Source organism: Pavona decussata, unplaced genomic scaffold (assembly GCF_977016875.1).
Source record: "Pavona decussata unplaced genomic scaffold, jaPavDecu1.1 SCAFFOLD_129, whole genome shotgun sequence".
Lineage (NCBI taxonomy): Eukaryota > Metazoa > Cnidaria > Anthozoa > Scleractinia > Agariciidae > Pavona > Pavona decussata.
The window spans coordinates 14,974-39,519 of NW_028145543.1; the positions used below are offsets into that span (position 1 = coordinate 14,974).

At 38.6% G+C, this 24,546-nt stretch overlaps 1 protein-coding gene across 2 annotated transcripts; it reads right to left on the bottom strand.

Annotated features, from left to right (window-relative positions):
* Window positions 1–227: 227 nt before the first annotated feature.
* LOC146468752 (ATP-binding cassette sub-family C member 4-like) lies at window positions 228–21,732 on the bottom strand. Of its 2 annotated transcripts, XR_014867402.1 has the most exons (7): window positions 20,425–21,732; window positions 16,471–16,853; window positions 8,281–9,593; window positions 6,449–7,019; window positions 5,408–5,544; window positions 1,454–2,535; window positions 228–432 (listed from the first exon to the last, which is right to left on the bottom strand). XR_014867402.1 is itself a non-coding variant. In XM_085124154.1 (6 exons), exons 1-6 carry the CDS (start codon window positions 20,953–20,955, stop codon window positions 1,628–1,630), a joined length of 3,843 nt encoding a protein of 1,280 aa, XP_084980280.1. In that variant the 5' UTR covers window positions 20,956–21,732; the 3' UTR covers window positions 1,306–1,627. The 2 variants fall into 2 exon arrangements, 1 of the variants encoding a protein (XP_084980280.1); XM_085124154.1 differs by lacking the exon at window positions 228–432 and having other exon boundaries at window positions 1,306–2,535.
* Window positions 21,733–24,546: the final 2,814 nt, after the last annotated feature.

The following is a 24,546-nucleotide window of genomic DNA, read 5'->3' on the forward strand; positions in this document are numbered from 1 at the left end:
TGAAAAAAATGAAAAAAACTTGTGTTAGCTAAAATAAAGCTGTTTCTACAAAGGTTGTTCAAAAAAGCGTAAAATCGTACGCGACAATGCCGAAAGGTAGTCTGGGAATTACCTAATAGATTTTAATAAAAGCTCACAATCTATAAATCAACAGTTAAATCCCTATAAATACACACGATTCGACTTCCGATAACATGCGCATTTTTAAAAGAATGTAGGTCTACCGAAATCTATAAATCCTTGAGAAAAATGTATCAAAAAATGTGTTTTAAAAGTACTATGTCACAATTTGTAAAAACAAATGCATTAAAAATTTTAAAAATCAAGGAAAGTGTTAACCTTTATATCAGAAGATGTCACAGCAATTAAAACATATAGGGTACAAAGAAATAAATTTAACAATAGTACCCTTAAAATTAAACCAACTTAACCCTTTCACTGCCAAATTTCTTGGTCTCTCTGGACAATTATCTCGATGTAGATGACCAAAACGGATTTAGTTGTCCTATATGAAGATCTCCTTTGAAATGTTCGCTGCTCTGCAATAACGAGGACTCAATTTTTTTTTTGTGACGTCACCTATTTGAACGGTTTTTTTTTTTGCTCGCGAGCACAAACACATTCTAATCGGTAAGTTGTCGGTTTGTTAGTGTACTTTCGGGCCATTTTGCACTGCAGAAGCTCCCAAACTGGCATCATAAAGCTGGAATGGATAGTAGAGGCAATCCTCTGAAAGAATCCAGAGGTGAAAGATGATTTCATAGCGACTGGGACGCCAAAAGTGTTCGTATCGAGTCATGGTGGCTCACGAGTGAAGTTGTCTCTCTGGCTGTTCTGTGGGTGGATTCTCGGACCTACCTGGGCAATTTGGGGGAGATTTGACTTGCAAAGAAAACGATGTGTGCGATATTTTGCCAGTAGGACCGGGTGGCTCGACACTTATAAAAAAACTACTGAATTAAGATGGCGGGACCTCCATTTCGTCGTTGTATCGAAATTACCGAGAATGCAACTCGCACGGCAAATGGGAAATCACGGGCTTTGAAAAGTGGCTCGAATCAAATGGCTGATGTTCGAACAGCTGTACGCGTGAGAGGCGAAATTGGAGATAAATGCTTTGTCATGAGACTAAGGTTTGCTGTCATGAAGGAATTTTGGTTTTAAAATGAGATTTTGAATTAAAATATTGGAAGCAAAGATATGTGTTTTTCAGCTTTGTCGATGCCGCAGAAAACGGGCATTTTTGGTTTTGCTTGAAAATAAATGTTGATATGGAAAGGCAAACGGAAGATAAACTCAGTTTATTTGCTCTTAAAGCCTAAAACACTTACTAATTAACACTATTAGTAGACTACAATAACCAGATTTCTGGATTTGAGAACGTGGCCAATCTTGAAAGTGGTAGCCTCTAAAACGGCGACATTAGTCGCCTTTAGCGGTGAAAGGGTTAAACAATACATAGTCAGATGGTGGCGTCCACAATTCTTGTCCAAATATCCATGTTGATAAGTTGCGAAATATCCTCAGCAGTCTCGACTTGTATCTCCAAAACAGTACCTTAGAATTCAATTGATATTGAGAAAAAGCTAAGACTGCTCATGCCTTGAACCTAAACGTTCACCCTGTTCTAGAAACCGGAAATACAAGCCATTTGATTCAAGATATTTCCTTTCCTATTTACGAGTGTATAAAAACTGTCGAATTCATCAACTTCCCCACTTTTTAGAACCAAGATCTTGTCGCAGTCTCTTATTGTGTTCAAGCGATGAGCTATAGTGATGACTGTGGAGTCTTGCAGTTTCTCACGCACTACTTCCCAGATTGTTTGTTCTGTGTCTGGATCCACATGCGCAGTTGGTTCATCCAAGATGATGACCTTGTTCCTCTGCAACAACACACGGGCCAAACAGATCAACTGTCGCTCTCCTACGCTGACATCTGCACCTTGCTCCAATAGCTCGTAATCAAGCTGTCCCTCTAGGCTTTGCACGAAGTCTTTCAGTTGCACATCCTCTAAGGCTCGCCATAAATCTGCGTCACTGAACTGATCCATAAGGTCGAGGTTTTTCCTCAAAGATCCACTAAAAAGGACAGGGTGCTGGCCAAGAAGAGATATACATCTCCGAGCTTCTCGGAGGTTAATCTCCTTTATTCCAACTCCATCAAGTATTATTTCTCCATCAGCGTCTGGCATGCGCATAATAGCCGCCACAAATGATGACTTCCCTGCACCCGTGCGGCCTGCAACACCGATCTTTGCTCCTCCTTCGATACTAAAGTTAATTTTCTTCAGCACTTGAGGTCCCCCAGGATAGTATGTCAGTGACACGTCTTGGAATGTGATATTTCCTTCGTGTGGCCAGTGTTTCGGGGGAAGTCGCTCCACTTTGTATCCAGGCCCAGATTCAAGCTTGGTGTACGTCATGACTCGCTCAACTGACGTCATTAAATTCTCGACTTGCGATGCTTTTTGGACAGCGATTTGATTCAGAGTTATGGTCTTAAAGGCGTAAACTAAGGCCAGTCCAGCGAGGGCTAATTGAGAAAATAAACAGAGGCATTTTAATAGCGGATGAAGCCTACAGGAGAATCTTTGCTGACGTCGCTGTTTACACTTTGTCTTATATTTGAAACAACATGCTAGAAACAAGTGTACACCATACACTAAATGGGCTTGTCACATTTGGTAATCAGGGTGAGTAGCAGCGTGATATGTTAAATGCTCTTATAGAAATGAGCTTTCAGTAACTGAAATTTACAAAGAAGTTATGTCTGGATGGCAGCTATTGTCATCCAGACGTTCATTAATATGATACATCACAGGTCACCAAAGCGTATGTGACACAGTTTACCATGCAAGCGTGATTTAAGAGTTTGTATGGAGTTAAAATTAAATCGAAATGTAGACAACAATATTCCCACAAAACCTACAATAAATATAATTAAGTCTGAAAAAGCTTACCCAGTGTGTTTTGCTGTGTTTTCAATGCTTCTCAGTGCTTCTAAACGCTGTTTAGAGCGGTTTATCTCTCAGCAGCTGGTCCACGTGCATCACTGTATTATGTTAATGACAAGGTAGGAAACTAAAAGTCGAATTTGAATAAAATTTGGCCCGTCATTTTAGGAGAGCGCTTCGAAAACCTCGCTAAAATTTGCTTGAAACTTAAGCACTCACTTAACTTTCTCTCCATATGGCAAGAAGGATGATGTGCGGTCTGTCCAGGGTAGCTCATTTACGGAGGAGTTCATTTATTGAGACACAGGCCTTCGTTGAAAACAAAGTTCATTTCAAATCGGGTGCCATTTTTGCCGCCGACAGAGCCGTGTAGGAACAAACTCACGGTCAAACCTAGGCACGAGTACTAAAATGTGCCCAGCCGGGGAAATCCACGGGAAGCCTTTGGCACGTAACAAACTACACACACCCCCTCCCGGCTAAGTACAGTTCTGTGCCAGCCAGCCGACCTTGTTGTGGCCTTTTTCAGTAACGCGTAAAACATTATTTTGTTCATCAGTTAGCCTGCAACATGGTATAATTGAGCTAGGTTTGCATTAACGTGACAAAAGAATATAAATAAATATACAACTTATACCGAATTACCTCGACATATTTGCTCATCCACGAAAGTGACTACATCTGTCACATCTTGCAGCGGATGTAACTTCGTACCAAAATTTGATTGTATTGACTGTGACCTACCGAAAACGACTAAACACTCATCGCCAGATCTTGTCAAACGACTCAGATTATTTTTTCTTCCTGCCCTCCTGCTCGAAAGGAATAAACCGGTAATGAGAACTTCGAAATACAAAAGGTTTAATAAGCAAATGAGCCGTTCTCGGCAAAACAACAACTTTGCGAAATTCAAGGTTTTTTGGAGAGCGTGTATACAAAGACAAATTTTCAATTTCTTTCAGTCAGCTTTTATTCAATAAAAGCCAACTCGTAAGTTAACAAGTTGGAAAATTGCGAAGTTAATTCATAATAAAAAAAAAATTAATAATACAAAAACCAATTTATATTCTCAAAAGACGTTTCTTGCTGTCACGCCAAACACGGCTGGCTGCTACAGAATTGTACTTAGCCGGGAGGGGGTGTGTGTGGTTTGTTACGTGCCAAAGGCTTCCCGTGGATTTCCCCGGCTGGGCACATTTTAGTACTCGTGCCTAGGTTTGACCGTGAGTTTGTTCCAACATTCCAGCGTCGGCGGCAAAAATGGCACCCGATTTGAAATGAACTTTGTTTTCAACGAAGGCCTGTGTCTCAATAAATGAACTCCTCCGTAAATGAGCTACCCTGGAGGGACCGCACATCATCCTTCTTGCCATATGGAGAGAAAGTTAAGCGAGTGCTTAAGTTTCAAACAAATTTTAGCGAGGTTTTCGAAGCGCTCTCCTAAAATGATTGGCCAAATTTTATTCAAATTCGACTTTTAGTTTCCTACCTTGTCATTAACATAATACAGTGATGCACGTGGACCAGCTGCTGAGAGATAAACCGCTCTAAACAGCGTTTAGAAGCACTGAGAAGCATTGAAAACACAGCAAGACACACCGGGTAAGCTTTTTCAGACTTAATTATATTTATTGTAGGTTTTGTGGGAATATTGTTGTCTACATTTCGATTTAATTTTAACTCCATACAAACTCTTAAATCACGCTTGCATGGTAAACCGTGTCACATACGCTTTGGTGACCTGTGGATACATTAACATTTCTGTTACACGGAAATTAGTCAATTGCCTTTATCTGAGGATAAAACAAGAAAAAAGGAAAGTATTTCGGGCTGAGAATACACATGCTAGTTTTGTTCGTTGTATTTTTGACCTTTTTGTCGCTTAATGTGTAATTTAATCACCTCTTTAACATAAACAATACTCTAAATTTTTAAAATAACATCATAAATCAAGATGACAATTATCTCAGTTTATACCTTCTCGTGCCTTCTCAGCAAATGAACACTATCAAACTATTCCAACGTTAATTTAGGAATGGGACAGCGAAATAGACAACTAGAAAGAATATTGTGTGAATTGTAAGCTGGGAATCTTCGTGCTGTAATTGATGAGAGATTGTAGTGAGAATTTATGATCCAACAAGGGTACATTGATGCCGGTGCCTCCTAATACAGAGATATTTTTGCGCCCTTTATAACTGTGTTAAAAGCAAATTTTAGCAAGGAATCCAGAACAAAAATTGGGGGTAGCCACGTATATTTTAGCAACAATACATAATATCAAATGGCATTTTTCTTTTTTCCAGTTTTAAGCTTAATTATTTATTATTACTAGGCACCGTCCCTAAGAAGCCTGTATTTCTTAGATCATTTTGAGATGCGCAGAACGTATGTACAATAGCAAAAGGAGTCCTTTTAAAAACAGAGCATAGTTGTTCTGTATATGCCTACCCGCATCTTGAGACGCCAAAATTGCAGCAACAGCCACCGCGCCATCTAACAATACAGTGAGCAGGTCCAAACGTACACCAAGCCATCGTTCCCCTGCCACCACCATAATTAATGACTGATTATGAACATCTTGGTACCTGCAACGACAAATCAGTGATCACTTAAACTAAGACTCTTAAGTTTTACTTGTATTTCTTAAATAAACAGAAAAGGAAGCGTTTATTCATAAATCATGGCGCTAAGAAGCGAGCCCTTGAATAACACTTTCCCTTGCTGTGACGAGAATATGCTATATACAATATCTCTGACATGAACCAAGTTAGCCTGCGTGGTTCTCGATAATACGAGGAAGGGACGAGAGGAATCAGGCGCACGCGAAGTAAGGAGACTCACTTCCCACTAGGGCGCAGTGCTTCCCACGTACGTCGAGCACGCGCCCAACCCTCGTCTCTGAAAAACACGAGTGACCCTCATTCCGCTGGAAAGTTGACATGCCAGAACGCATTTGCTCCTGCGCTACGAGATGTCCTCCTTCGTCTCAAACGATTAACTAGCATCTCATCGCTACCCATAAATAGCCTCGATAATCGCAAAATCTTGTCTCCGTTTAGAGTTTGAAAGCCCTCTTGTGACAGCTACCAACTACGCAAAGCACTGTATTGGGTTTTTAACCCGGAGCGGGAGCGTGGGCGGGGCGGGGGCAGGGGGCAGGGAGCAGGGGGGGTGCGGATGTCCGGATGTGATACTCCTCTCTATGAGCTATATCAGTAGGTATGTGCCGGTCCAAAGGGTATTGTTTTAGAGCCGTTTTGATCTGAAATAGGATAAAGATCTTGGCCATTTTGGTCTGAAATCCTGAAAACGGGTATGGATTCTAAAACCTTGGTCTGAAAATCAGTCTGGATTTAACAAAAAACGATATTGGAAAATTACACATTTTGGTCTTAAATATAATATTGTCATTTTTTGCAAAGCCAAGCCGCACAGCCCCACAAAAAGATCCAAGGAATACCCCCCGGGGATTGAAATAGTTACACTTACCTGTAAAACTGATCCACGAAATCTCTTTGTCTTTTCCTTGTTCGAATCGTGTCCAGCCCATCCAGGGTCTCCGAAATATGAGAATAAACGGGACTACGAGAAATCGACTCTAACCTTTGAGACTCTCTGGAGGTTTTTAAGTAGTATCTTGAAATAAACACATTCAAAACAGAAAGTGGAACAACAACAAACAGAAGCCAGGGATTTGTGGCAACTGGAACAAGAATTCCCGTCAACACAAGCAAAAACATTTGGATGGCCATTAGAAAAGTTTTAGGCAATACTTCGTCCAAAAGACCGATATCTTTAGAGAACCGATTCAAGACTCTTCCCACGGGATTTGAATCAAAGAATAGGACTGGTGCTTGTAAAACAGCCACAACCATTTTATTATGAAGACACTCAGAACATCTTAGAGAAACCACCAGGAAACTGTATGCTCGAAAGATGGCGAATATCAAAGACGAACCGACCAGACAACCATAGATAATTAGGTTTGTGTTGTTGTGCTGAGCATCTGTAGGCAACATTGTGAGAAAAGAGAGCCACACATCAGGGGAGACTATCATTACTGAAAAAGAAGAAGACGAATAACAACTTTAAAAATGAGAATAAATAAATACCACCTATGCGTTTTTATTGGTTACAGTTGTATTTTTTTCGCAGGGAAAGTTGTTACAAGATGCGACAATGAAAACTTGGGTCACTTTGTTCCCACTTCATTCAAACTAGTTGAATTTAATGCAACTTTCAGTGGCGACAAAATCTTGTCCTCCAGAAAAACGTTTCTATGAGAATGGTGCATGATGTTATAGGGGAGAAACTGTTACCTCCAACATGTCAGCGCTTCATGTCTCTGCGACATGTCGTTTAGTTTGCCCCATTATTTTAACCTAGGGAAGTCATTTACATAATCTATGTGGCGCTTTTCAAGAACTACTCTAAACTTATTCCGTAGTCTTATTGAACAGCGAAAATCGTACTGAGCGAAATTAAAGCCGGAATAGCTGTATAGACTAGAAATATAAGTCATTAGCATTTTGTCTGATTTTCCTTCTTGAAATTTTAGCTGGATTTCAAGGGCGAGCCCTCAATTTGTGGCAATTTTGGATCAGTAAGGATGCCTTTATTGAGGATTTGGCTCTCCAATCGGATACATTTTTGCATTAATTTTATTTCCATGACATGGGACGATGGACATACTGGAGGACAGGATATCAGTAAAATTTCTGTAAAACGACCCCTATGATAACGCTGTTAAAATCAAGCAAGTTCAAAAAGATGATTTCAATTTTTTCAAATTAATCTTCTCTGAAAACCAGGAAATTTAAAAACTCTTCTCAGTGGAACACGGGAACCCAGCAACAGCATTTAACATTTAACATTAAACATTTAAAAATGCTCTTTTACATATTAGGAGAACGTTTAATGCCCTTTTAAAGGCATATTCAATTTGTTGAAACAGCTTAATTGAAATCTGTACCGGCACTTTTGCTGAAATTTCAGGCGCGGAAAGTTTTAGGGGGAGAAATCGTATTACTGGAGCTCTTTTTAGTGCTACGAAATTTCGCATATCATTCGAAGAACACTCTAATGTTTCTTTAGCAATAACTCCGAATTTCCAAGACGAGTATGGCCTCACGAGCAGATACTTAAGTGAAAAGACCTTTGGGTACTCCTGATGGGATTTCTTTTGAATAGCACTCAAATCACAAAACATGATATGTCTGAAAACTAAGGATAACACGTAATTGTTGTTAGTTATGAGCCGATTTACCTTCTCGGCGCACTGGAAAGAGCGACAGAATCAGCAAAATAATGCTGCGATTTACCTTGACCAAAAAGGCACAAGCAAATTACTGCAACGATCACCGGGCAAGATGCTCCGCTTCTAAAGTAGCTCCAGTAAGTTTTAGAAGAAACCATTCCGACTACCCGATCTTCTTCTAATATTTGAAGACCATGGGCTTCATTGGTTTGGGAGACAATTCTGCCAAAGTTGCCTGTATCTTCATCCTTCTCTTCTTTCTCCCAATCTGTACTTTTCTGTGACTTGTTTTCGCCCAATTTCTTGTAGAGCGGATCAACAGTTGCATTCAGAATACCTTTCTCTTTTAACTCAGTGAAGCTTCCTGTTCCCAATACACGACCTTTGTAAAGCATAATCACTTTATCAGCTTCTTGCATGTGCTGTTCTTGGTGAGAGGTTATCACCAACGTTTTGTGGCCCAGTAGACCCTTGATGCATTTCTCAAAGATTTGCTGTCCAACTTTGAAGTCCACAGCACTCAAGGGGTCATCAAACAGGTAAAGGTCTACATCAGCGTAGACCGCACGAGCTAAGCTTACTCTCGCCCGCTGGCCTCCGCTTAGAACTTCACCATGTTCTCCAACAATTGTTTGATCACCGTCAGGAAATTGCTGGATGTCTTCTTTCAGGGCGCATGCGTCAACGATTCTGGTGTACTTGGCTTCATCGTATGGTTCACCAAACAAAATGTTTTCCCTCAAAGTCCCAGAGAAGAGCCAAGCTAATTGCGGTACGTAGACAAGAGTTCCATCGTAGCTTATGGTCCCGCTTGAATCTTGAAGTTCACCTGAAAGTGCTGAGAGAAGAGTAGATTTTCCACTGCCTACTGGTCCGGTGATGACTGTTAAGCTCCCTGAATGGGCGGTAAACTCGATATCTTGAAGAATAAATTCATCTTCGCGCTTGGTTTGTTTCTTCGTAAGTCCTGCCACCTGTAAAATCGTTGATTTTTTCACGTTACCAATTGCGGGAATTTCTTCATTTTCTTCGTTAAGATCTATTCGGTTATTTCTTTTGAAAATCACAACGCTTTTGTCGGCCTCACTGTCAGCACCCTGATCAAAACCGTTTAAAGAGAGAAACTCTTCTATTCTGGCCAGTGAGGCATACGCGTCGTATGTTTCTTGCAAACCATAAGCCAAGTGTGTGCAAATGGACATTCGTAACATACCCATAAAAGAGCAAAACATGAAAACATTGACAGGTGTGAGTGGCTGACCAGTTAGTACCAGAGTGATCATAGACACAAGGATCGCTATTGGTGCTGAACTGTATTCCAAAGCAGCAATGCCTGATAGAACGGCACTCTTCTTAAGGATAATGTCGACTTCTTCTCTGAAAATAAAAGAAAGAAGACAAAGATACCACAAAATACACCATACAAACAGGGAGTGTGATTAAAATAATAACACCATAACTCTAATTTATAATCAAAGAGGCCCTTGATAATTTGAAAAGTGGTGACGGAATTCGAGCTGAAGACAACTGACACGCTTCCCATTTAGCCGAAACGTTTGTTTAAAATACTGGAAACGTTCAATGTCAAATGGAATGGCCTTTTTTCATTCGGGAGAAGAGCCTCGTTATCAGTTCTAAACCTCTCAGTTGTAAACTGGTAAATATAGCGAAACTTAGGCGATCGTGCACGAAGCAAGCAAAATGGAGGGTATGGACACTTGAGGAAATGAACGGTAATTTGTGTTCAAAGATCAGTTAAGTTTTGTAGCTCTCAAGGACATCCGTTTGCACTGGGATGTCCAAGCGTTCTATCTGAACTTCAACGGATTTGACCGGATATTTTGGCTTTGATCAAAAGACAAGACAGTAGATAAGTTTGCGAACTTATGAATGGAACAGTTTCTACTACTGATATAAAATGGACCGATATCCGTCAATCAAAGAACATAAAACCTTACAATCAGAAGACATAACACTCTAAAGCCATTGGTTTGACGATGGGCAATAATAAAACGCGAATAATCACTGTCCGCATGGGCAACTTCCGTGACTATAAAAAACATTATTACTTGTTAATTTTGTCGGATAGATTTTAAGAAATTCCGCAACGTTTGTCGGTTATTGTTTTGATATTAAAACAAAAAGTTACAAATGCCTGAAGTCAGTGCGGATACTTTCTGTCCTCGGGGATGGGAGACCTATCATTGACAATGGATTTAACTAACTACAGTTGAACCTCCCATAAGCGACCACCCAAAATGTCAAGACAAAGTGGAAGTGGTAGCATATGGTAACTGCGGAGACTTACCTCATTCAAACCCACATAATAAGTTTTAGAAGCCACAAAAATATTCTAACTGCGAATTTCAAGATCAAAGCCTTTAATGTATGCCCCTGCTGATAATCTTACCCAAATTGGCGAACGGGATAAGTCTCATTATAGCGGAGCTCCGCGAGGAGCCCCATGGCAGATATTTTGGTAAACACATCAGTGCGAGAAATTTTAATAGTTATGACGTCACTTAGGTCCGACCGACCGTACGTACGCTCCTCCATGTAAGCCTATGTGAAATGAGACACTTAAACCCTGTGCTTGAACCAGGGTTTTTTGGGAGGGAATGTGGGATGGCCAACTTCTTTCAGAAAAACAAACGAAAATTTTGAAGAAAGCTAATTGTTGTATTTGTTGGATGTGTTGACAAAACGACAAAACAGGCGACTAATGAGGATATTTTACTGAAAGGACGAACAAACACGCTAAATGTCAGTTGAAAACAAACATGTGGTAAGTAAAGCTACTCGCAAGTCGATTAGAAATTAAATGCAATATTGCAGGCAATTGTCGATAATTTTCCATATTTAAGTGGCACTTTCCCTAAGAACGGTCCACTGCGTTTCGGGTCGAAAAAAAGTTTGCCCTCAAACTTTGCCCACTAACTCATCTTGGGTCATAAGTAAATGAAATGACTTTAGTTTTCGGAAATACGTTAAAATATATTTTTCACAGGCCACAACAGTCAGAGTGTTCGAGGACCTAAATTTGAGCGTAGCGAAAGTAGGAAGTTGCATAAAATTGAAGGGCTCGCTGCTTGAAAACCCCGAAACGCCACAAAAATTCATTATAATTCCTAAGTCAAGTGTTCCTTCAAAGGTATGAAATGCATGTTTATTTTGATTTGTTTTAATTTTTAGGGTCACAAAAATTAATATTATTAATCCTCATTAGAACGCTTTCTGAAAACCGGTGAAGGTACCCTGTCTTTGCCGGCATTTATTTCACAAGTCCAGACCGACCCTGACTAAATTCCAACTGAACTTTGCTAAACAGATGTTAGGAAGCACAGAAATATAAAAATACGTTGCACTTTTTAGCTTCCTTGACTACAGCGACTTCGTACTTTTGGTGCTTTTTCGAATGTGAAACCCGCATTATGCAAATGAGGTTGTTGATCAAATTCAAATTGTTATAAATCAAAACATTCTTAATCGCTAAATTTCACCATTCTAAATTCACCACACTAAAAAGCACACAAATATAAAAGCAAAAACGGTTTTATCCGTTTAAAAATGCCTAAAACCCTGATGAATTATTTAGTCCTGATCTCTGAATGCTATGTAAAAAAAATTGTAAACATTGAATATGCTAATTGCGTTGTGTGGGAAACTTAGTCCTATGTAAAAGTAATCTTTCTTCTCGCTGTTTTCTACTGGCAATTTTCAATTTTTTTGAAAAGTGCTTTTAAAAAATTTGTACACGTTTTTAGTATAAAAAAAACTTGAAGAAATACTTCAGCTTTAAATGGATGAGCACACACTGTGACATGACCTGCATTGAAATCGACAACACTTGACTTTTTTTTAAATCAATGTTGTGTCCAATCTGAGTTATTTCTTGATTGCCTTTTTATTTGGTAAATGGCTACTAAAAGGACAATGCTAACAAGACCATCTTATTTTTCCCTGATCTACGACCAACGCACAAAATGATTTGATGAAGAGAGTTTTGTTTTTGCCGGATATGGCATTTTAACGACATAACTCCCGCACTGAAGTAGGTCATAGGTCAAGGTCTTTTAAACTTCTCAGTTTCCTTCCTGATTTTCTCTCAAATGATTCCATTCACCTCCGCTATGAATACATTGTTACATTTTATTCTCATACAAGATAAGCAATATTCAACACCTTATAATTAAGGCCATGTCCACACGTATCCGGAAATTTTTTTTTCCGCAAATATTTTTTTGCGGATGCGAAAATTTTCGCGTCCACACGCAGCGTATTCGAATCGTTTTCAGCCGTCCACACGTATCCGATTGTATCCGGAAATTTTTTGATTTGCTCTAGTTCGCAGTTCTAAAATACTCTCTCCATTCTTCTTCGATCGTTGTGCCACTGATAAAATTCTCCCACTATGCGCTTGTCCTTCTTGGTTGCATCCAGAATAACAATCTCAAAACATCCTGTCGAACTCTAATGTATTGGTTGTGTAAATTTATCGCAGCTGCATTTATCTGAACGCATGATATCAAACTAGAAATCAGAGCAACTAACAAAGAAGTTACAACCCGGCTTGCTGTACGCCATGTTTGTTTATAATGCTCGCCGTGAAGACTGGATCCAAGAGAATGACGAAAGCGTATTCAAAAATTTCCGGATACGACCGTCCACACGTATACGTATTCGTATCAGATAAAAAAATTTCCACTCTGGAGAGCGTTTTCAAAAATTTCTGGATACGGCCGGAAAATACGCTGGATACGTGTGGGGGGTGGTCTTAACCCCCCAAAGACGATAAAATTGTACAATTTTTATTATAATCACAGAGAACTTCGCGTAATCGAGAGGGAGCACTTATTCGAGGATTTATGGCATTTTAGTGGACTGCCTGTCAACTAGCTTGGAGTAGTTTTAAAATTACACTTACACAAAAACAACACAGCAACAGTATACTTTACCGATCCTCCTTAATGCATGTGGGATTTGATTCTCCTTCACTAGGAGGAGAGCTCGTGTTGAATTTTCAGTAATAATGACTTTAAAATAATTACAGAAACAATGAGGCATTACACTAGAAATATCATCTACAACAAAAAGTGCAAGTTAGAAGCTTTATAGCATTTGCGGCCAAGGGCCTGGAGTGAAACTCTCAGAGCAAGCTAACAGCTAACTCTACCTATGACCAGAGTCCGCCGGGGTTGCAACCGGAACGCACACTGCACGAAAAAAAACGCCTTTGCGCAAATCAAATGTGTGGTCAAAGTCTGTCAAAGGCCGCCTTTGATTACCTTTGATTCGAATCACAAGTGACAAAGGCCGCATTTGAATCACACGCGTCAAAGGTGGAGTCAAATTTGATTCGAATCAAAGATATTTGTAAATATATCACATATTTGATCCACCTTTGTAGCGCGTCAAAGGCGGAGTCAAAGTTGTTTGATTTCAATTTGACGCGCGTCAAAGGTAGGGGTTAAATACATTTAAACTCACGTTCGATTCGAGTCAAAGGTATATGCATAGGCGTCACATATTTGACGTATTTTTGATGCGCATCAAATGTGTTGTCAAAAATGTTATTATATTTGACCTCATCTTTGATACGAATCAACAAAAGAGCAAATCCAATTTTTTGTGCAGTGGCATCGCGACGGACGGATAGACCGATTCTCCTTCCCTCGCTTCCTATAAAATCTTTTCTTTTCTGTACAGTTTTTTCCTTCCGACTTTCATGCACAATATCCTATCAATTCATTTTGAGCAAGATATTGATAATGCCCAGCTTTTGAAAATTAATAAATCACAACTTTTACAAAAGCGAATTCAAGTTTTTCTCATTACTACATGGAATTTTTTTTTTCGAACTGTAATAAAATAACAACTTGCACTTCAACAGATAAATGGCTCAAACAACTTCTAGTCGACCTATCATTTTTTTCGTGGTTCAGAAGTTTATATTATCTATGTATTGAGGAAGGTACTTTACGTAGAGGGATGTACAGGCATCCTCCTTCTAGTTGACTTGTAAATTTCAGTGTTTTGTGATTTCAGATGGCAGTATGCCAAACTCAGCGACATATTTTATTTCTTAAAGGACCTTCAAGCTATGAATAGCAACTGAATGGCGTCAGCAAAGCAGGGAAATGTAATACTGAACGAAAAAATTAGTAATGAAAATAGGTTTCTTAAAACCTAAATACTGTTTAGCAGACAGACTAATTTGCATTAAAATTCCCCGCAAAGTATCTAAAAATCGGGACACAATAATTCACAAATTTTAGGCATTTTAAAACTATTAAAAGCGTTTATGCTTTTTATTTTGTGTGCTTTTCGGTGTAGTTAATTTAGAATGGTGAAATTTAGCGATTAAAAATGTTTTGATTCGTAACTGAATGGAATCATTTTAGAGAAAATCAGGAAGTAAACTGAGAGGGTTAAAAGACCATGACCTATTATGACCTTCTGCAGTGCAGGAGTTATGTCGTTAAAATGACATATCCGGCAAAAACAAAACTTTCTTCATCAAATCATTCTGTACGTTGGTCGTAGATCAGGGAAAAATAAGATGGTCTTGTTAGCATTGTCCTTTTAGTAGCCATTTACCAAATAAAAAGGCAATCAAGAAATAACTCAGAGTGTGACACAACATTGATTTAAAAAAAAGTCAAGTGTTGTCGATTTCAATGCAGGTCATGTCACAGTGTGTGCTCATCCATTTAAAGCTGAAGTATTTCTTCAAGTTTGTTTATACTAAAAACGTGTACAAATTTTTTAAAAGCACTTTTCAAAAAAATTGAAAATTGCCAGTAGAAAACAGCGAGAAGAAAGATTACCTTTACATAGGACTAAGTTTCCCACACAACGCAATTAGCATATTCAATGTTTACAATTTTTGTTACATAGCATTCAGAGATCAGGACTAAATAATTCATCAGGGTTTTAGGCAGTTTTAAACGGGTAAAACCGTTTTTGCTTTTATATTTGTGTGCTTTTTGGTGAAGTGAATTAAGAATGGTGAAATTTAGCGATTAAGAATGTTTTGATTTACAACAATTTGAATTTGATCAACAACCTCATTTGCATAATGCGGGTTTCACATTCGAAAAAGCACCAAAAGTACGAAGTCGCTGTAGTCAAGGAAGCTAAAAAGTGCAACGTATTTTTATATTTCTATGCTTCCTAACATCTGTTTAGCAAAGTTCAGTTGGAATTTAGTCAGGGTCGGTCTGGACTTGTGAAATAAATGCCGGCAAAGACAGGGTACCTTCACCGGTTTTCAGAAAGCGTTCTAATGAGGATTAATAATATTAATTTTTGTGACCCTAAAAATTAAAACAAATCAAAATAAACATGCATTTCATACCTTTGAAGGAACACTTGACTTAGGAATTATAATGAATTTTTGTGGCGTTTCGGGGTTTTCAAGCAGCGAGCTCTTCAATTTTATGCAACTTCCTACTTTCGCTACGCTCAAATTTAGGTCCTCGAACACTCTGACTGTTGTGGCCTGTAAAAAATATATTTTAACGTATTTCCGAAAACTAAAGTCATTTCATTTACTTATGACCCAAGATGACTTAGTGGGCAAAGTTTGAGGGCAAACTTTTTTTCGACCCGAAACGCAGTGGACCGTTCTTAGGGAAAGTGCCACTTAACATATTTCAAACTATGCACAAATACTTTATTCGTTGCTATACGGCAAATATTCGTGGATAAATATGTTATGTCGAACCCGGGTTCGATTTCCACTCACACCATATGTTTTTTCATTCAAAAAGGATCAGTTTGTAGTTTGCTGTCGCTATTTCTTCATTCTACTGTTTAATATTTGTGTAGCAAAGCGTGGTGTATCCTTTGGATCCTACTAACTTGTGACTACATCGCTGGATTTCCAGCTTCTTCATTCATAATATTTAAATTTATTTTGCTGGTAGCCCATGAATCATCCTCGGATGATCCGATGTATGTCCAGTTCCACGGGGAACCCCGTGGCAAACTAGTTACCTCACTGATTGCTCTGTTACTGGCAGGGTGGTCGTGATGGTGCAGTGGTTAGCACACCCGACTAGTATCCAGGGGGACGCAGATTCGATTCCCACTCACGGCGTTTGTTTTTTATTCAAAAAGGATCAGTTAGTAGTTCGCTGTCGCTATTTCTTCATTTTACTATATATAATGCCAAAGGGAATCGAGTTTCAACAATAATTTTAGTTTTTTAGGTCCTTGAAGACTCTTTGGGAAATTTAGGGCTTATTCATACCTTCTTAAATGTTTTATTCTCTCTCGGTATTGATCCTCCCACGCATGCGTCTTGATAGCACGTATTCCTCGGATCACCTGGTTCATCAAAGAGAGGCGTTTGTCGGAAACAGCTGCTGTGCGCAAGCGCAGTAAGGCACCAGCCGAGGACAATACGGTGAAATACGGCACAAGGAAACACAGGAAAATAACTCCCATTACAGTCTGCCAGCCAATCAAATAGACAAGTAAAACTATTACCAGAGGGATTTCAAAGCACGTCATCGAGCCATAAAACAACCAGATGAGAGCTTCCTTCTCAAAACGCTGAACATCGTTGGAAACAAGGTCAATCACGTGACCTGTTGTAAATTTTAATAATGCGTCCTTCCCGAGAAGAAGAGTCTGAAAGTTAACATAAAAAGAACATCTCAACTTTACTTGTCAGCGGATGATGCAATAACGAGTCAGGTTGAAGGTGAGTTGTATGCAAGGCGCTGTTAAATGAATCACGTAGTTTAGTTTATGGTGTTCATTCAGTGTTCGTATTTTCTTGTTTGATATATAGTCAAACCTGTATTAAGCAGACCCCACATTTAGCGGACACCCTCTATTAAGTGGACAACAGCGCAAGTTCCATTTTTTCTCCCCCACATTTACCGTAAAAAGAACTTGTACTGAACGGAAATCTTTATTAAGCGGACGCGGACACCGTAAGAGCGGCTTTCCACAAATATCGACCACGTGGTGGCACCAGTCAAAAAATCGATTTCGTTCTTATTCGCTTATTGGTAGTCCCTAGCGAGAAACAAACTGAGCTGTAGTTAGTATTTCCAAATACCGCTTCCTTTCGCGTAAATATGTGAAAAACGATTTTGTCTCAGTTGAGCTCAAAGTCCGCTTCCTGAGAGATGAAATTTTCCTTAACTTTCGACGGCTCGTGTAACAAACCATAGACTGTTATTTATCTTCAAATGACATATATTGCTTTCTTATGTCTTCTTCTGTTTTAAGGAAAAACATTTAAAACATAAGTTACTTTTACGTCCGAAATAGGTTTAGAAGAGCATCCTATAAATGCAAATTTTTTAGCAACCACATTTTAGTACTAAAATATTGCCAATTTTACCCATGAGCAATAAGTTAGATTTCCCTATAATGACTTCCTATGGCTTCACTGTACACCTATTGATCATAACATAAAAAACAAAGCTTTGGGTAAATCAAAAGAAGTGACCCTCTAGGCTTCATATTTATCAGCATTTTCTTGAGATTTGGCGATCAAAGCGCAAAAAAGATGGCGTGACACACTGTCACGGGTACAAGTACTTTTTTTTTTTTTTGGTTAGGAAAAAAAAGTAATGAAGCGACATTTAAAAGGAAGCCTTTTTCATTCACAGTAGAAAAATCTTTGGATCAAAAGTTCGGTAGCGTTACGGACCAATTTGATTTCGGCTGCATTTGATGGCTGGAAATTTCCGAGTATCCGTTCGCTTATCAATGCAGTTCGTTATTGTGTAATATTATTGTGTAATATTATTGTTTGCAAAAACCACGTGATTTAGTGAATTAAATTTGCAAAAGAAAGCACATCCATACACAACGACAACAACAACAACAGAAACAAGACATAATTCTGAACGTTTCTAAAGGAAAAAGTATTAACAATAAAAGCCGTAACAAATTTAAAGAAACAAAGATTGTGGTCAATACTCGTGTTATTAATAATAATGTTCTTTTGCTGCACTTTTAGACCCTGAAATATTCTTTCTGTGAAGATGAACGTAATTAACTAATTAGATTTTTGAACGTCCTAACGTCGTAATTGCCGTTTTGGATCTATGAATAAATTGAATTATTACATCAGAGAAACAGTAAGGATCTGTAAACAAAACAGCGAGCATGGAAGTTTGTTTTCGTTTAAGTCGATAGTTGGTGTACCATGTTCGTTACTGTCCTGTACAAAGAATATTGACCAGCGCAAGTCATGTTATAAATTATGGTTTTTAAGATGGAGGGAACGAGGTTGTGCTCAGTCTTGCCCTTTCAGCCACGTTTTCAACGCCAGAAGACACCAAGACGATGACGATTTGCGCTTATCTGTTGAGAAACATTTGTCATCAAAGACACTTTTTCAGGCCCGGTGAGTTCGGGACTTTCGAGAAACGGGCCCCAGGGCTAAATATAAGCGGCAGTTTACGGTGTTCCTGGATAAATAGGAGAGGAGGTAGATAAAGAAATACCAAATGTAGGAGCCGTAGCATGTTCAGTATTGCTACTTCGTGACTTAACATTGTTGACACCATGTTCTGTTTGAGTTCTTTTTCGTTTCTGTCTAGAAAGAAGTCGTTTCCTCTTTATCAGGTGTGGATTAGTAAAGGGGGAGTAATTCACATAACGACCAAATTTGATGGCATTTAAAATGGTCATGTTATGCTTTGTTGGACTTCGAATATAATGTGCTCATTTCTAAGTATTTATTCTGCGTGCGAAAGTATGGAAGCAAACGGACATTTAAGGTACGAAAACTAGTCACTTAAAATCGTCTTTATCCCCAATTTCAAATCATTATGGGACAAGAAGACATTGAAACATACAAATCTTTATGGTGACACTTCCGGTTCATGGTTGTCACGCAAAAGTGTAGCTTGCGAGTTGTTAATTTAAAAAAAATACTAATAAAAATGTTTATTGATTCGTAAACTGGAAAAACTAACTACAACCTGTTTTGTTTCTTTCTAGGGCCTACCTATGAGCAAAATATGAGCGAAATCGATTTTTTGACGTGTGCCACAAAAAGTTGATTTTGGTCGACATTCGTGGAAAGCAGCTCTTAAACTTGACTTTTATGGTGATTTGTTTTGATAAAACCCTGCAATAAACGGACATTGAGAAAAAAGGTGCATGTTTTTTGTCCACGTTTTAACAGATCGGTCGTTTAACTTTGCCGACAAAAGAGTTGTCACATCTTTGTAGAATTAACTCCAGCTAAGCGAGAGTAGGTGGAGAGGCGAAGAGCATGAACTAAACGTAAAAGAGCCTGCCTTAAAATCTGATGAACTATGTGGCAATGAAAAAAAAAATTGATGGAGATCTGCACGAGCAGAAAGGCGAGATGACACGACCTTTTCAAATTTGGGGTTACTTCTCACTCTCTCGTTAGACTTATTTTTTAAGGTATATAAAACAATACAAAACTTATTAGATCATTGCTTTTTGTTTTGGAACAAGAATTTTTTAATTCTATGGTAAAAATAACATACAGGCAATAATTTATTGAAACATGTCATCTTGTCCTTGCGTGACCACTGGAACTTTTTGAAAAAATATGTCAAAAATTCCCAATGTGTTTTATTCCGTCAAAACCTGGCTTTTAAATTACCCAAGCTGAATTTTTTATATGTTGCAGAACAAGAATAGAGCTTTTCTTTAGTGTAACTTTTATTGTAAATTTCGATGTAACAGAAAAAGATTTTTGTCCGCAAAGTTTCCACAATTTCAAGTGTCAACAGAAATGCTGAAAATAGGAATCTTCGGACTTTGAAAACTGCTTGTAAATAAGAATCCTCGAGCAATATTTTCATCGGACCGTATTTTTAGAAGGATGCTTAACCTAACTTCAAAAGATCGTTTCAATACGCTCAGCCGTCTTCCTTCCCGAGCGATTTGAAAACGCACAAATTCTCGTCAAAATTTAACGCCGGCTGCGACGCTATTACGGCATTTCACATTATGCCGGAATTCTCGAAAACGAAAAATCTTTGCAAAGTTTTATTGTTATTTTCATAAATAGTTCTCTAAAGGGGTTCTTCTGACAAAATTTGAGGAAAGCCGAAATTTCATTTTTGACAGCGAGTCCTCGATATTCTCAGTCAGCCGCTCTTAAAGAGCGTATTTATTTGTAGGGAGTTTTGTTGTTTATGCTTATGCCCCAAATCAGGCCAAGCATGGAAATAAAGATCGGTATACAGCTTACCTTCGTGTAAATTAGTCCCTTTAGGGCGCTGCTTATTCTGATACCCAGCACGTCACATCTGTATCCAATCTGGTGTCCAGCAAGGCTACGGATCAGAACATTGATGACCATAGCTAACGCACATCCATAGAGTCGATAAATACGCTGAGATTCAGCTGACAACAGGGACGCCATGAAATATCCGAGAAGCAATGGTTCCATAATGCGAGAAAATGCATTTATGAACCAGTTTAAGAAGAGAAAAATGACGTCTTTGACAGAGAGCATCTTCATTACGCTTTTCCAAAGTCTGGGTTTTCTACCCTTTCCTTTGCAATCTGTGATTTCCTCATCCCATGTTACTTTGAGCTGTTCAGTAACAAAGCAAGTTGTATTTTTTTCAGACAAAGGTAGAAAATCATTTACGTCTAGAGTTTGTTCATTGCCCGTCTTGAAGACATTGTTCATCCATCGGAAGAAAAGAAGGGACACAATGCTGAGTTTTTCCGTATTTGTGTCGTTGGTGATCTTCTTGTATCCATTTCTTGCCATGGCTTTGGGTCTAAATTTGATTAAAAAATATGCAAGTCACTCCACTTCAGTTCGCTTATTTATTTGCTAGGAATGTAAAACCATACTTTATTGGCATAAACATCAGCATTAATTTTGATCTGATTGGTAACAGCAGGTGAAAAGTGATAGAGCTCAGTCAACATTCATATCTGTGGCCCTGGAGACCGACAATGAAAGTGATTTAAATGGCTTATCAGCATCATTGAAATTTCTCCCGCAGAAAATGCCTTCGTGACAAGACACATACAAGCGCTCCGATAGTTAAATTATGCTTTCATAAGATTTGAATAGGTAAATGAATATCGCTGCATAGCCTTCGCAATAATTAATTTGGTCTTAGTATATATGTCCAGCTTTGAGGGTGAGGGTTCCTGTGTAGTCAAGGGAGACGTTTTCTTTGGTATGACACGTGCGGCTGGTACTTGGCCCATAAGTTAAATTACAATCTTTGGAGATGCATGTTGACACCTGATGTACTGACTTGTGGACTTTCGAACGGTTCTGCGTGTGCCAGTGATGCAAATTGGTACTTTCTATGGAGGATGATAAGGTGTCGAAATGATCATGAGTAGTCTTATTGTGACTGCAAGAGACGTCTTCCAACGCTAATGAGTCCATCTGCATCAGGAAATGGATTAAAGGGGTGTAGGGGATTGGACAAGAGTAATGGTCCACTTTCTCAAGGGTGTCCAAGGTGTCTAAGCTTGTTAAGACAACCAGATCTTTGCTTTCGACAATCGCTACTGTCAGTGGCGTGGAACTGGATCGGAGGAGAACGATTTACGACTCGAAGTACCGAGGCAGTGACTCTTACGAGATGTGTATAGCTTGAGTACCTTTGAATGTCCATTGCCGGCTTGAATTCAGTGGTAACTGCTTCGAGACCCTTCGAGGGTTCCTTCTTTTCTTTTCCTTGGGTTGCAAGGTTTCGTTCTTGACTCCTTAGAAGCAGAGACTCTCTAGTGAGGGAGTAAAGTAGAATTGCCAGTCTGAAGTATATTTCTTTCTGCACTCAGGACATCGCGGACATCAAAACTAGCGTTTTCCTCTCCGTTCTCGTCGTTTGAGGTCCCTACTACCGTTTCCTTACCGTTGTAGTTGAGAGTTACAAAGAAAATTTAGAAACCCTCAGGGAAATTTTACCCTTTAATAGGCCGGACGCGTAAACTATCCAGACTAGAAACGCTTCAGTTTTACATTTCCGTTTGTTCCAGTTATCAAGAGTAAAACATTTCAAGGCATTTTTTATGTTGAATGAATGCGTTAAAATGGTTTGAAATTAATAAATCTGTCAAAATTAATACATTTCCACACATTCCACACTCCGCACTCCCCGTTTTCCATCCAACAGAGAAGTTTGTTATTCGCGAGGTGAAATTTCATTATCTATAAATAATGGATTTGTACTCTAGGTGACATTCATTATTTATAAATAATAGTTTTTACTTGGCAAGACGAAATTTTATTATTTATAAATAATGAATTTACGCGCCGGTTGAACTTCACTATCTATATCTCATAGATTTACAACTGGTTTGCCCAACTTCATGATATGTAAATAAATGTTTTAGAAAGAGCCTGATATATAAAAAAAGGAAGTTGTCAAGCGAATTAGTTACATAAAATTTGTTTTGGGATTCAGGTTTGCCAAGAACTAATGATTTAGATATCACTTAACGAATATTTGTTCCTTATTTGTAAATAATTGTTCCATCATTTCCAGTTATTTATTAATAATGGAAAAACAGCATGAATTTGGTCTAAATAATGAATTTACAAACGGCGCCCCATAGTCGTTGGTCAACTCGCAAATTTGCCAGTTAATGCTGTTAGTAGCATCGCTAGCGGGGCAGAATTTCATGCAGCATTAATTGTGATAGGAATGTATACGTTTTGTCTTATCTTTATTAAATGGAAATATCCTCTGCTGAATCTATCATTATAATTATCTGGATCTATATCTATTTGTTACTTTTATCCTGCATCGGTAAGATCTAGCAATATTTCTTAATTGTTTTTAATAAAGCAATTATCCACTTGCGCTTGTTAGATGTGAGATGACTATAGCCAACTATCTATCATCTCATATCCAATGCGCGCCCGTGGAATAATTGTTAAATGTTTGACAGAATTATTTGTGTTTTAGTAAGAATTTACGGTAGGGGACAACTTGTGATGTCTATCATACATTTCATGCATCTCATTAGCGTTTATTTCTGGACATCACTTCACTTATGTCAGAGAATAAATTCAAGAATTAAAAAAAAAATGCTGAAATGGTGAAACGGCATGCGTATGACTCAATAGGTCTGTGGTGCCTTTATTTTTATTTAGGGATAAAAATCCTTTAGTTTTATTTAAGCATAAATATTGGAGTACAAACAGGCGCGAATTCAATGTGTGGGTCCAACACGATAAACAAGACGTGAAAGACATCGAGGCTCAACATTTTGTACGATTACCACAGAAAACAAAACTTCTTCTAAGGAACGGGGTATTAGAAAATTTAGTGAGTATAACGTCTAGGCAACTTATTTCAACCGTATATTTTAGCTTATTTTCTTTTGGTAGCCTTTTCTAGTACTTGTGTGAGCCCAAGGTTAACACACGCGTACCGATTTATTGGGCCGAATTTTGTTTGGCCGATTTAGCCTGAGTTGATTTACGCATAACGATTTATCACATAAGAAAGTGAATAAGTGAAAGAAAATCGACCCGGTTTATAAAACTTTATCGCAATGGAACTGCTTGTATACTGTAAACCTTGCTAAAAATGAAATCTGTCAAAGAGCAGCAGAATTTATAAATCGAACAGATCTGAGAAAAAAAAAAGCTCAGGCCGACAATTTGCAGTGCGCATATGAATGAGCCGATTAATCGGAACGATTATATTCCTTTGCTGAAAAAATTTCCGTTTTTCCAAGGATCTCTAAGTTGTTCACAGTTCCCAGTGTTAACGACATATTTGCCTTCTTCTATTCCTGTGTGGCGAACGATTTAAGTCACGATTCCGTTTTTCATTACATTTTAATCTCAATTCTGCGAAAAGATTCCATTACTAAACTGTTGGGTGCCCCCGTTTAAATTTCATCGCTTTCCAGCAGACTGCAGCAAAACATGTAACGTGGGATCCGTTTGCAGACACGTCATATCAACGAAAGAAATTTAATTAAAAGCTCGCAAAAAAATATTTTTTAGGCGCAAGGATTATAACACTTTCGCGTTAAAATTAACGCCGCAAGCGAAACAGAAGTAATGCCAGAACGGATTCTATTACATTGGAATGCTCCGAGTTGTTTGACGTCCCGTGGAGAAACCAGGCAAATTGCCTGGTATCTCCAAGGGGTGCCGAGGTCTTATTTTCGTTGCTAAGAACCTCTGGCTCGTTATGGATGATCTCGCGCTCAGAACACTACTCTGATGTTAAGACCTGCTCACTGCAGAACCACTACTTTTCAGGCCTCGTTTTTCAACAGAACTGTAAAAAGCCTGGAAAACTATCTGCAATCTTGAGTTTCCTGACAAATTCTCCAGCCTAAGTATTTTTAAAAATTTTTCTACTTGCCTCCT